Genomic DNA, 12,467 nt, shown 5'->3' with positions numbered 1-12,467 from the left:
CGCAAGATACTTAATCCTAAAATTGCCTCTGACCAGGGACGGACTGGGACTAAAAAACGGAAATGGACATTCCCACCAAATAGGCCCGACCACCACTAACTATGCAGATTGACACGTAGCACCATAAGAATTGGCAAATTCCGCTGTTTGTTATGCGGTATGATATGAGTTTGTGACCAGTTCTTTAGCAATTGAAACAACTAGGTGTGAATTTCAATGTTGGCTGGGTAAAATGACACAATAATTAATTTGTCTGAATTCATTTACTATAGTGTTGTTCAGGGTGCGATTTGTGAAAATAAACTAACAGAAGGGAAGTTGACCATAATGTATCCCGGCTTGGCTTTGAACTCAAAACCTTCTGTATATAAGACAGATGCGCTAGCAATAACGTTAAACACAAGAGCTCTTGATCTGGTTGCTAGTACATATTTTGATGTGTCGGCGAGTGAGGTTTACACACTGCGCAGCACAGCACTCCGCCCCTGCCTCTGATGGCTCCTCCTGACTAAAATAGCAGAATGTGTGTGTGAATGGGTGAATGTGACTTGTCCTGTAAAGCGCTTTGAGTGGTTGACAAGGCTAGGAAAGCGCTATACAGTCCATTTGCCATTTGAACGATATGATCACAAAAACAAAAAAGTAACACTGAGGATATACTAGCACAGAAACATCAATAAGTCTATTACCGAGTATTTTTGTCTGATGATGAACTCTCATGGCCTTTTTTTTTCCTCTTTGAGTTTCTCCTCCCTATTGAGTGGGTTTGTGATTTATCCCCACGAGTTGCCAACTTGAACATGACCGCCCCCTCAAGTTGTAATTACGAGTGGGACACTCAGAGATAATTTTTGACACCAGAGTTCCCAAGTTAGGGTGACCAGGGGTCTCATTTATAAATGTGGTATGCGCCAATTCCCATGCAAAGGTTGTGATCTATAAAAACAAACTTGACGGGAGCATGTGTGCACCTGTAAGCAAACTCTGACACTCTGACGCACATTCTGGAGACAAGGGGAATAGGCGACACAAATGGTGAGGTAGTGAACTGAAGTCAGATTGTAGAAAGTAAATGTGAGAAGAACGATTATAAGTATTAATGCTGCACACTCAGCGCTCGCGATTTTTTTTGAGTTGCGGACATGTTCCTCTTTGCCTGCACCTTGAATGAATGAGATTCTTTATGATGTACATTTAAAATAATACACAAGCAACACAAATTAAATACATGTTGGGGAAGGAGTAGAAAGATGTAGTATCGGCCCTCTTTTTCTTAAGTTATCCCACTGTCCGCTCTGTCCCACTGACATTTGACAGCAGCAGCAACACGTCGCAATTTGCACTGCTACTTGTTATTAGTGATCCCGCTGCTGTGGCACCAAATAACGTTGTTTTCCCAGCATCCACCTCCCCTACAGGCGTGTCTATCTCAGTGTCTGAGAAGTGACGTTTCTTTGTTCTTTTCTCACCTGTCGCCTTGATTCACCTGGCGAAAGAACAATTGGATGCCAGGCTCATTAATATACCGATTAGCATTCATGAGGTGATTTGCATTGACTATTTATGGTTAAAATGGGCGTGTACAGGGCGGGATATGAGGCTAATTCACATACGCACACTTGTAGATGATATGTGATTTATAAAGGGAGAATTGTGCACAGGTGTGCGTACGCAGGGTTTTACAAGTCTGAATATTTTTTGGCATATGCCATTTTAAACACACTCAATATAAAACAAAACAAGGGATAACAAAGGTAACTTAACTAAAACAGAGGCACAAGGTATTGGTAAATCAAAGCATAACTAAATAACAAGTCTTTTAACGAGCTCAGGATCCTCTAGGATCATGACACAGATTTAGAGCTATGGATTATGTCCAGTCCAGAACTTTAGAGGAAATGTTATAGTCACTGGGTAGAATTGAAAAAGGCCTATACAAGCTGCAAAGTTTCTTGCCTGGTTTGGGTAAACAATAATCAGTGCTTGCTCCATTGATTCTGGGAGTCTATCTGTTTCTATGGCATAATCAAAAATTGTGGGGATAGGCTTTATCAGTTTGGGACTAAATGCCATGTAGAATTCCATTGGAAATCATTTATACAACTGTGCGTAGGCTCTTGACTAAAAGTGTACATGCGCCCAAAAGCCGAAAATGGCGTACGGCGAAAAATATTCTGACTTATTAAACCGCGCATACACACACCTGTGCGCAATTCTCCCTTTATAAATCACAGATCACCTACATGTGTGCGTACGTGAATCAGCCTCATATCCCGCCCTGTACACGCCCATTTTAACCATCAATGCAAATCACCTCATGAATGCTAATCGGTATATTAATGACCCTGGCATCAAATTGTACTTTCGTTCCGACAGGTGAGAGAAGAAAAAAAAACCTCACTTCTCAGACATTGACATAGACTCGCCTGTAGGGAGGGGGACGCCCGGCAAACACGTTATTTGGTGCCACAGCAGCAGATCACTAATAAAAAGAAGCAGTGCGAGAGGCGACGTGTTGCTGCGGCTGTCAACTGTCAGCTGGACAGAGCGGACAGTGGGAGGAATTAGAAAAAGTGGTCAGATCTGAAGTTTCACTACATCTTTCTGCTCCGTTACCAACAAGTACTTAATTTGTGTTGCTTGAGTATTATTTTAAATGTGCGACGTGAAGAATCTCATTCATTCAAGGTGGAGGCAAAGAGAACCCCCCCCCCCCCCCCGCACTCTCTCCCTAGTGAATTTGCAGTCTTTCTAAATGCTGCAGTGTCTCAGGGCGAAGGGGAAGTGTCTCTGTGTTGTGCCGCTGTTGAAGAAGTAAAAGGAATTTTTATAGATCACAACATTTGCGTGGGAAGTGGCGTACGCACATTTCCAGCCCCGTTTTGTGCGTATGCCACGTTTATAAATGGGACCCCTGGTGATTTTCCTGACGCAAGTGAGGCTTTCATCACCTCCTGTTTTGTGATACCGTGTCTCCTTATTATAATCTGACAGTGCAGAGAAATCATCTTGTCCAAAAAGTGCCTTATGCTCACAGGGTTACATCCTTGCGACGGGTTTTCTACCACACTCCATTTGCACAGCCGTCAGGTTAGTGGACGACCCACTGTACTGAGCCTCAGGCGACAATAAACAAATGTAAACCTGCAACACCAGAATTCCACCAAAGCTCCCGGAGGTGTGGGAGGAGGCAGAGTGAACAACTGTGAAATACTGCGCCACTGACTTCAGACCAGGTTTTAGTTAATCAACATGTTCTTGGGAGAAAGTGTATTTTCTATTTTAATAACTTGAGCATTGAACAGAAAAAAGACAACTGCGTCAATATGAAACTAGCAAAGACATTTGTCATACTTGGTGCCACTTAATGCCGGCTGTAAGACAGGGCCCTGGGCATTACCTGCTGAATGGGACTTTGGGCTTGGAAGAGGATGCGTCTACCCAGCAGCTCAGCGAAGATGCAGCCCACGGACCAGATGTCGATTGAGTTGGAGTAGTGACGGCTCCCCATGAGGATCTCTGGAGCTCTGTAGTACTGTGTCACAACTTCCTGAGTCATGTGCCGTGACTCGTCCGACTCCTCCACCCGGGCCAGTCCAAAGTCACAGATCTGGAAGACATTCAGACATCACTACACCCACTTGGCTTCTCATTTTATCATGGCAGCTGTACAGTTTTGCTTTGATCAATTTTCTCTCCAGCTTTAATGGTAAATGGTAAATGGACTGTATTTATAAAGCGCTTTTCTAGTCATATAGACCACTCAAAGCGCTTTAAAGGAAAGTCACATTCACACACATTCATACAGCGCTGCTATTCACCGCGCTTTTTTCTATCACATTCATACGCATTCATACACTGCCGGAAGAGCCGCCAGAGGCAATTAGGGTTAAGTGTCTTGACGAACGCGCTACCGCCTGAAATAGGGGGGAAAGTAATATTGCATCCTCTTTAAACAATGTTGTGTTTATGTTCTTTCTTTATTGTCACTTCTGGCCAGTAATCTATTTGCTTTGGGTCCCCCTTCCGTCTGCTTCATAAACTTAGTTTTCCTTCTCCACTTCTGTTGATAATATCTTATCTATATTCCCTCTAATTTCGTTGACCTTCTTAAGTGTCTCCTGATCGTTTGTATTTTTATGTTGCCTTTCTAGCTTCTTAGTTGCCCAGTTAAGCTTTGATAGAGTTCCAATGTAGAGTTCCAGAATAGTTGGGTCCACTTCCCCGTGAACATTTTCCTCCCTATATCTGATTATATCTCTCTTTATTTCCCCCACTAATCCCTTATTATTCAATAGGCCTACATTCAAACTCCAGACTGTGTTCCTCTTTTAACTGGTTAGATTCACTATTAAATATATTGCTCTATAGTTAGACAAATCTGTCACCCCTATTCTACAGTCTTCTACTCTGTGTTGTCAATCCCTGTTGTCAAAGAAAATATCAATCCTTGAATAGATTGAGTGCGGATGTGAATAATGTTTGTAGTCCCTGTCTAGTCTGTGTGTCCCTCCAAATGTTCGTTATTCCTAATTCCTTCAGTTGTGGGTTCATGTATCGTAGTTTAGTACCACATTAAAGTCCCCCCCGCAGATCCGAGTTCCCTGCATTTCCACAGTTATGATATCAAACAGTCTCTAAAAAAATGTCTTCTCGCTGTCCGGTGGTGCGTACACATTAATTAGTGTTACCATTTGTCCTTCCAAATATCAAGAATCAAAACTTGGTCTTCTAAGGCATTTGGGTTTTTCGCCTGTATCCCCCTCTCCCCTGCTGACGGGTTGGGGGATGGGGCCCCTCCTAGTGAGAGGGCCCCCTATAGTGGCGGGGATCTCCCCTACAGGGGATCTCCCAAGCTCACTATAATTGTCCAACATTAAAACTAAACTCCAGAGCTTTGGGTACATTTTCCATTCAGTCTTTAAACCCTCTGCCTTTAAATCAATGCCACAAGTGATCATATGAGTTCTTCAGCTTATAGTCTAACACATAAAAATAAAAAATAATAAAAAATCAACAAAACTTGTGTGCTGCCTTCAGTGTGTCTCGCGCTTGGGTCTAAACTGGTTCGTTACAGTACAATCTAGCCAGACATGGACCCAGCGGACGCACCGACACCTGCCAATCGTTTGGCAGGTTTCGACACGAGGAGGCAGCCTGCCACCAGGCACAGGCTCTGGACAGGTTAGCTACGCAGATGCAGCAGGTAGCAGCGGTGCTAACGCAGCTGACTTTGCCGACACCAGCGGCGGCTCCAGCTCCGGTTCCAGTTCCGGTTCCAGCTCCGGCCAGAGAGGTTTCGGAGGTTCGTGTCGGCACCCCGGAGCGCTACGACGGCGATCCCAACACCTGCGGAGCTATTCTAACGAACTGTACGCTCCTGTTCCACCTACAACCCCACACCTTCGCTTCAGAGGATGCTAAGGTGGCGTTCGCAATTACCCACCTGACGGGAAGAGCTCGGCTCTGGCGGACCGCCGAGTGGGACCGCCAGACCCCCGCATGCTCCTCGTTCCGGGCATTCTCCGAGGAGCTCCGTAAGGTGTTCGGCGTGGGAGATGCCAGCTCGGAGGCGGCACAGGGTTTGATGAGCCTGCGTCAAGGAGTCTGTGGCGGACTTCTCCATTGATTTTCGCACCATGGCCCGCCAGAGCGACTGGAACTCACCGGCCCTCCGCGACGGGAATCCACCCGGTTGGGTGGATTCTCGGGTGCAGGCAAGACGACGGGAGAGGAAGCTGAGCATGGCAACGCGTCCTCCTCCGAGTCGGGCTTCTACTCCGGCCAGCGGCTCTTCTTCACCGGCAGGAACGCGGGGCGAGGAGGCGGAGCCGATGCAGCTTGGCCGATCCAGTCTCACCCCGCAGGAACGGGAGCATCGCATGCAGTCCAAGTTGTGCATGTACTGTGGTCGGCCCGGACATTTCGTGTCCCGTTGTCCGGTAAAAGCCAGGGGCTCATCAGTAGGCAGGAAGTTGCTGGTGAGCCATGCCTCCATTAAAACCTTCCAGGAGAAGAGACCCCTGTTTCACATCAAGCTGTTCCTCCCAGAGGGCTCTGACGCACTGTCAACCTTCATTGACTCTGGGGCTGACGCCAGCATTATGGACGAGGGGCTCGTACAGCAATTGGGGATCAATCGGGTCCCGCTTCCTCGACCAGTGGCAGTACACACGCTGGATGGTCACCTGCTGGGGACTGACCAGACTGCTCCTATCCATATGCTCCTGTCCGGCAATCACCACGAAACGGTGCAGTTTCATATTTTGTCGTCTACACGCATCCTGGTGATTTTGGGGTATCCATGGTTACGCCGACACAACCCGCATCTGGACTGGGCCACGGGTGCCATTTTGGGACAGGTGTGTCTCCAGGGAGCGGACGTTTCTCGGCGCACCACTGCTACCAAATCGACTCCAGAGGTGGTGGGGGTCCCGTCAATGTATCACGACTTCCGGGAGGTGTTCAGCAAGGCGAGGGCTCTCGCCTTACCTCCCAATCGGCCGTATGACTGCGCCATCAACCTGCTACCCGGAACGTCTCCACCCAGGGGACGCCTGTTTTCCTTGTCGGCTCCAGAGAGGGGGGCCATGGACACATACATAAATGACTCTCTGGCTGCAGGCATCATCCGTCCCTCCTCTTCACCAGCAGGGGCAGGATTTTTCTTTGTGGGGAAGAAGGACAAGACACTGCGGCCATGCATTGATTACCGGGGACTCAACGATATAACCATAAAGAACCGCTATCCCCTTCCCCTCAGTTGCTGCAAGGAGCCACCATCTTCACCAAACTCGACCTCCGAGACGCCTATCACCTGGTACGGATCAGGGAAGGGGATGAGTGGAAGACGGCCTTCAACACCCCGTCAGGACGCTACGAATATCTCGTTATGCCTTTCGGACTTACTAACGCCCCAGGAGTTTTCCAGGCCCTGGTGAATGACGTTCTCCGGGACATGCTCAACCGCTATGTTTTTGTTTATCTAGACGATATCCTAATTTTCTCTGAATCACAAGAAGAGCATGTCCACCATGTCCAAGCAGTTCTCAAGAGACTCCTGGAGAATTCACTGTTTGTAAAGGCGGAGAAATGCGTGTTCCACGCCCCAACCGTCTCCTTCCTAGGATACATCGTGGCTCAGGGGACGGTAGAGATGGACCCAGAAAAGGTCTCCTCCTGGGCGGTTCCGGACTCAAGGAAGCAGCTACAGAGGTTCCTGGGATTCGCGAACTTTTACCGCCGCTTCATCCGGAATTACAGCACCATCGCCGCTCCCCTCACAGCCCTTACCTCCTCCAAGGTGTCATTTACCTGGACCCCAGCTGCCTGGGAGGCCTTCCAAACTCTCAAGAAACGATTCACCTCTGCTCCTATCCTCCAAGTTCCGGATCCGGACCTCCAGTTTGTGGTGGAGGTGGATGCCTCGGACGTGGGAGTAGGGGGATTCTCTCTCAGAGGTCGCCGAACGACCAGAAGCTGCATCCGTGCGCCTTCTTCTCCAGACGTCTATCCCCGGCAGAGAGGAATTATGATATCGGCAACCGGGAGCTGCTTGCCGTCAAACTGGCGCTGGAGGAGTGGCATCACTGGCTGGAGGGAACGAGGGATCCTTTCCTGGTATGGACTGACCATAAGAACCTGGAATACATCCGAACCGCCAAGAGACTCAATTCACGCCAGGCCAGGTGGTCCCTGTTCTTTACGCGATTCAACTTCACCCTCTCCTACCGGAATACGAAGCCTGATGCCTTATCCCGGCAGTTCCAAGAGGAGGAGAGTACACCCACCGAGCCTGAATCCATCCTTCCGATCCCCTGCCGGTTGGCGGTCCTTACATGGGGGATAGAGGAGCGGTTGCGATTGGCCACCTTGGGCCAGCCCGGGCCCAGTGCTTGTCCCCCTAACCGGCTATATGTTCCTCCTAGCCTAAGGTCCGACGTCATCCAGTGGGCCCATGCGTCCAAACTCACCTGCCACCCAGGTATCCAAAGGACTCGTGATGTCATCCTCCAGCGGTTTTGGTGGTCAACTCTGCAGGAGGACACCAAGGAGTTTGTTAATGCCTGTCCAATATGCAACCAACACAAACATTCTCATCAGGAGCCAGCGGGGCTCCTCCGAACTCTGCCGGTTCCACATCGTCCCTGGTCCCACATCTCCCTGGACTTCGTCACCGGTCTACCCCCATCGGAAGGCTACACGGCCATCCTCACCGTGGTGGATCGATTCAGCAAGATGGCTCATTTCGTTCCCATGGTCAAGCTTCCTTCGGCCAAAGAGACCGCTCAGCTGATCATCCACCACGTCTTCCGGCTCCATGGTCTTCCGGTCGACGTGGTGTCTGACAGAGGACCCCAGTTTACATCTGTATTTTGGAGGGAATTCTGTGAGCAGCTTGGGGCCTCGGTCAGCCTCTCCTCCGGGTTCCACCCTCAGTCCAACGGCCAGACGGAGAGGAAGAATCAGGAGATGGAGACGACTCTCCGGTGCATGACATCCAGAAACCCCTCATCCTGGTCCCAGTTGCTACCGTGGGTTGAGTATGCGCACAACACACTAACCAGCTCTGCCACGGGGCTTTCCCCCTTTCAGAGTGCATACGGCTACCAACCTCCTCTCTTCCCAGCCCTAGAGAAGGAGGTTTCCTGCCCGTCCGTGGAGGCGTTCATCCGCCGCTGCCACCGCACCTGGTCTCAAGCCCGAACGTCGCTCCTCCGTTCCGCCGAACGGTACGCCACGGCTGCTAACTGTCGTCGCTCCCAGGCACCCACTTACCAGGTTGGACAGAAAGTGTTGTTGTCCACTAGAGATCTTCCTCTATGAGTGGAGTCTCAGAAATTGGCACCCCAATTCATCGGGCCATTCCCCATAAGGAGTATCATCAACCCGGCAGCAGTAAGACTACAGCTTCCTCAGTCTATGCGATGTCACCCCACCTTTTACGTGTCCAAAATCAAACCAGTACAAGAAAGTCCTCTGGTCCCGGCTGCCCCTCCTCCTCTTCTCCCTCGACTCATCGGTGGAGGCCTCACGTATTCGGTCCATCGCCTCATCAGGTCCCGAAAGCGAGGGAGGGGAATTCAGTACCTGGTTGACTGGGAGGGGTATGGTCCGGAGGAAAGATCCTGGGTTCCTGCTTGTCACATCCTAGACCGTCAGCTTATCCTGGAGTTCCATCAGCGGCATCCCCAGCAACCATCTCGGTCCTCAGGGGATCAGAGAGATCCTGGGGACAAGTTGTCCTCGGCTCCTCCCCTTGATCTTCCTGACGAGGGGGAATCATCGTCAGACGGGGAGGAGACAGCTAGGGAGGACCAAGGAGGATCCATGTCCTCGAATTTTCTATTAGTTTCCTCTCTGAATCTGTCCAGCCCTTGCTTCATCTCCTCTCCGAGTTTGTCCATATATTCTCTCAGTTGTCCCACATCTTCACGTACTCCCTTAAGATTACCCTCCATTTGCTTGTCAATTTTATGTAATTTAGTGCCATACTGTGCTGGCCGTCCTCAATTTTAGCCTGCATGCTATCTATGCCAGCCTGAAGGTTAGCTTACAACACATTCATCCAGCTAGTACTTTGTGTTTTTTTCATGACCTATATTCCTACTTGGGATTGTAGTTATAGGGGGTCTCTTCCTTTTTTAACTTATTTGGCCCGGGAGCTCCTCTTTTTCCGCCTATCATCTGATCAACAAACCAAAAGTCCAGCTTACCTTTTTCTTAATGTCCATGTGCTGGTATGTTTCCATAATGAGTCCCTTCCACTTTTTCTTAGCTTCCTGTCAATTTTTTTGGTGGGATTGTGGGTGAATTTACATTTCGGTTTCCTTCTCAGAAGCATTAATATTAGGCAAGGCAAGGCAAGTTTATTTCTGTAGCACGTTTCAACAACAAGGCAAATTAAAGTGTTCTACATAATACAATTCTCTTGAGTGGGGCCAAAGCGAGCCGGCCAATCCTCAAAGCTGGCTGCGCTTTGTCAGACGGCCTGTCATTGTATCAGTAATGGAGAATCACTACTGTCGCTGTGTGTGTGCAGCCTGACCGGGTTGCTTGTTGTATCGTGACCGGGTGAAGAAGGAGAGGGGTCGGCAGAAAGTGAACGAGGAAGTTGGACACTAAAGCTTTAGCCCCAGTTAGCGTCACCACTTTGTGTAGCTTTGCCATCGTCATTCCTGTCTGCCTTTTTCCTTCAACAGTTCATGTTTACGTGTGTGTGCGCGTGGCTTCCATTCATTCTGGTCTGCCTTTTTTTAATTCAACAGTTCATGTGAGACGACACCAGGAAACCCACGCAAGCGATAGGCAATGCTTTTTTTATAGAATTGGCTTATTTTAATTTCAATGAAAAAAAGAATGTTTAAATTGAACGAATATTAACTGTATCAGATTGAATCGTATGTCATCGAATCTTATCTCTTTGCATCGCATCGATTCAATATTAAACCGTATATCACACTGAATCATTCCAAATTAAAATGTATCGTCCCTGAATCATATCATAACCCATGTATCTATATACGTATTGAATTGTCTTAGTTCGTTACTAGTTGTTACCTATAGACACAAAGTCTTTCAAATAGGATTCAAATGAGTTTAATACTGTGCCAGATAGTCCAACCCACTTTTCCAGCCGGTCCAGTAATATGTTGTGATCGACTGTGTTGAATGAAGCACTGAGATCCAGTAAAACTAAGGCTGAAATTTTGCCACTGTCTGTGTTTAAGTGGATGTCATTGAAGACCTTAACAAGAGCTATCTCAGTGCTGTAGTGTGGTCTAAATCCAGACTGGAAGACATCAAACAATTCGTTCAGCTGGTTAAAAACATCTTTTCCAATGATTTTGCTTAGAAATGGGAGGTTTGGTCTATAATTGTTCATTAGTGAAGTCTCCAAATTGTTTTTTAAGATTGGCTTGATAACAGCAGTTTTCAGGGCCTGCGGAAAGACACCTGAGAAAAGAGATGTGTTTACAATCTGTAGAATATCTGAGGCCATGCAGTTTGAAACATTTTTGAAAAGGTCTGTTAGCAGAATATCAAGGCAACAGGAGGAGGATTTTAGATGTTGTAAAATGTCCTCCAAGTCTTAATGGTTAATTGATTTTAAAGGGACACACAGATAACACATGTCTTGCACCTGATGTGGAGGCACTGACTGCTTGCCTAATTTTCTGGATTTTGTCAGTGAAGAAGGAGGCAAATTCATTGAAGGCCCTGGTGGAAAGAATTTCAGGGGCTACTGACACAGGAGTGTTTGTTAGCCTGTCGTCAGTAGTGAACAAGGCATGTCCCTTGTTATTGTTTTTGGCAATGATGTCAGAGAAGAAAGATTGCCTTGCATTTCTGTGTTAATTGTTTGTATGTATCTGTGGAATTAAACATTGTAGCTCCTAACTTGTCAGTGATTATAGAGTCTGCCCTGCCATGAGTTCACTAGTCCATTCCTTCATCTTTCATTCACTATTTGTGGTTACTCATTGATAAAGAAAGGAGTCAGTCTTTTTTATCATGATGAAATGAACATTGATTATAAGTCTACAGTTTTTAGTGATGTTGAATTGTGTAGACAAAATAACAAAAATAAACCTAACAATAAAATGTAAACACCATTATCCAAAACCTGTTAAAGTATTTCTGAAATTGAGTAAACAAGAACTACATGAAACAGGCTAGCCACATAGGCTGTTCTATGCACCTTGAGCACACAGTTGCTGTTGACCAGGAGGTTGCCAGGTTTGATGTCTCGATGTAGAATGCCAGCAGAATGAAGATATTTCAGTCCTGGTCGAAATGATGGGGGAAAAGGAAGACGCATAAGAGAAAATTATATCAGATGTCTCTAGTGTTGGCAATTACAGAAACTAAACAGGAGTTAAACTGGTGAATTCTCATATATTTGTAAAAAAAAGTAAAAATGTTAATAAATGTGTGTCATATATTGTTAATATACAGAATATAATCACATTTTATTTATTGAGCGTGTAATGTCTATCAACACTATAGAACTTCTTGACTGAAGACAGGGCCAGCTCTGCCACAAGGCCCAAGAGACAAGAAAATTTGTGCCGTCAGGACTGGGATGGGATTGAAAACAAAGTAAACAGGTTAGCAGGAGTCTGGGGAATTTTTATTTATCAGATAAAGAGAAACCTTGCAATTTTGAGTTTTGAATACATGACTTAATTTTTCGACTACTTTATGTTGTCACCCTATTGTAATCACTGAGATTTTTCTTTATAGGGGGGCAGAAGGGGTGGAACCCTTCTGTTTGTTCCAGCTTATCATTAATATTATTTGTCTTCTGCCACAGCTCACATTGACATAAGTAAGAATGAGCTAGAAACGTAGACTTGGTCCTATAACTGGAAATGGTGCGCAAATGATTCACTTGAAATAAGAGCCCAAACAGCCAGAAAGTAGTTAAGGTTCATGCCCTTCACACAATAGTCCCATTGACTTGA

At 46.9% G+C, this 12,467-nt stretch overlaps 1 protein-coding gene across 1 annotated transcript in view; it reads right to left on the bottom strand.

Moving 5' to 3' along the window:
- The window catches only part of nlk2 (nemo-like kinase, type 2), a 51,996-nt gene that overhangs the window by 14,860 nt on the left and 24,669 nt on the right, over positions 1-12,467 (bottom strand). The window contains exons 5-6 of the mRNA XM_035622824.2: positions 11,702-11,787; positions 3,401-3,610 (exon numbers count right to left, since the gene is read on the bottom strand). Coding sequence (XP_035478717.1) covers positions 3,401-3,610; positions 11,702-11,787 — 296 coding nt within the window. The remainder of the gene's footprint in view (positions 1-3,400; positions 3,611-11,701; positions 11,788-12,467) is intronic.

Source organism: Scophthalmus maximus, chromosome 11, assembly GCF_022379125.1.
Source record: "Scophthalmus maximus strain ysfricsl-2021 chromosome 11, ASM2237912v1, whole genome shotgun sequence".
Lineage (NCBI taxonomy): Eukaryota > Metazoa > Chordata > Actinopteri > Pleuronectiformes > Scophthalmidae > Scophthalmus > Scophthalmus maximus.
This window is presented reverse-complemented; position numbering and strand designations above follow the sequence as displayed.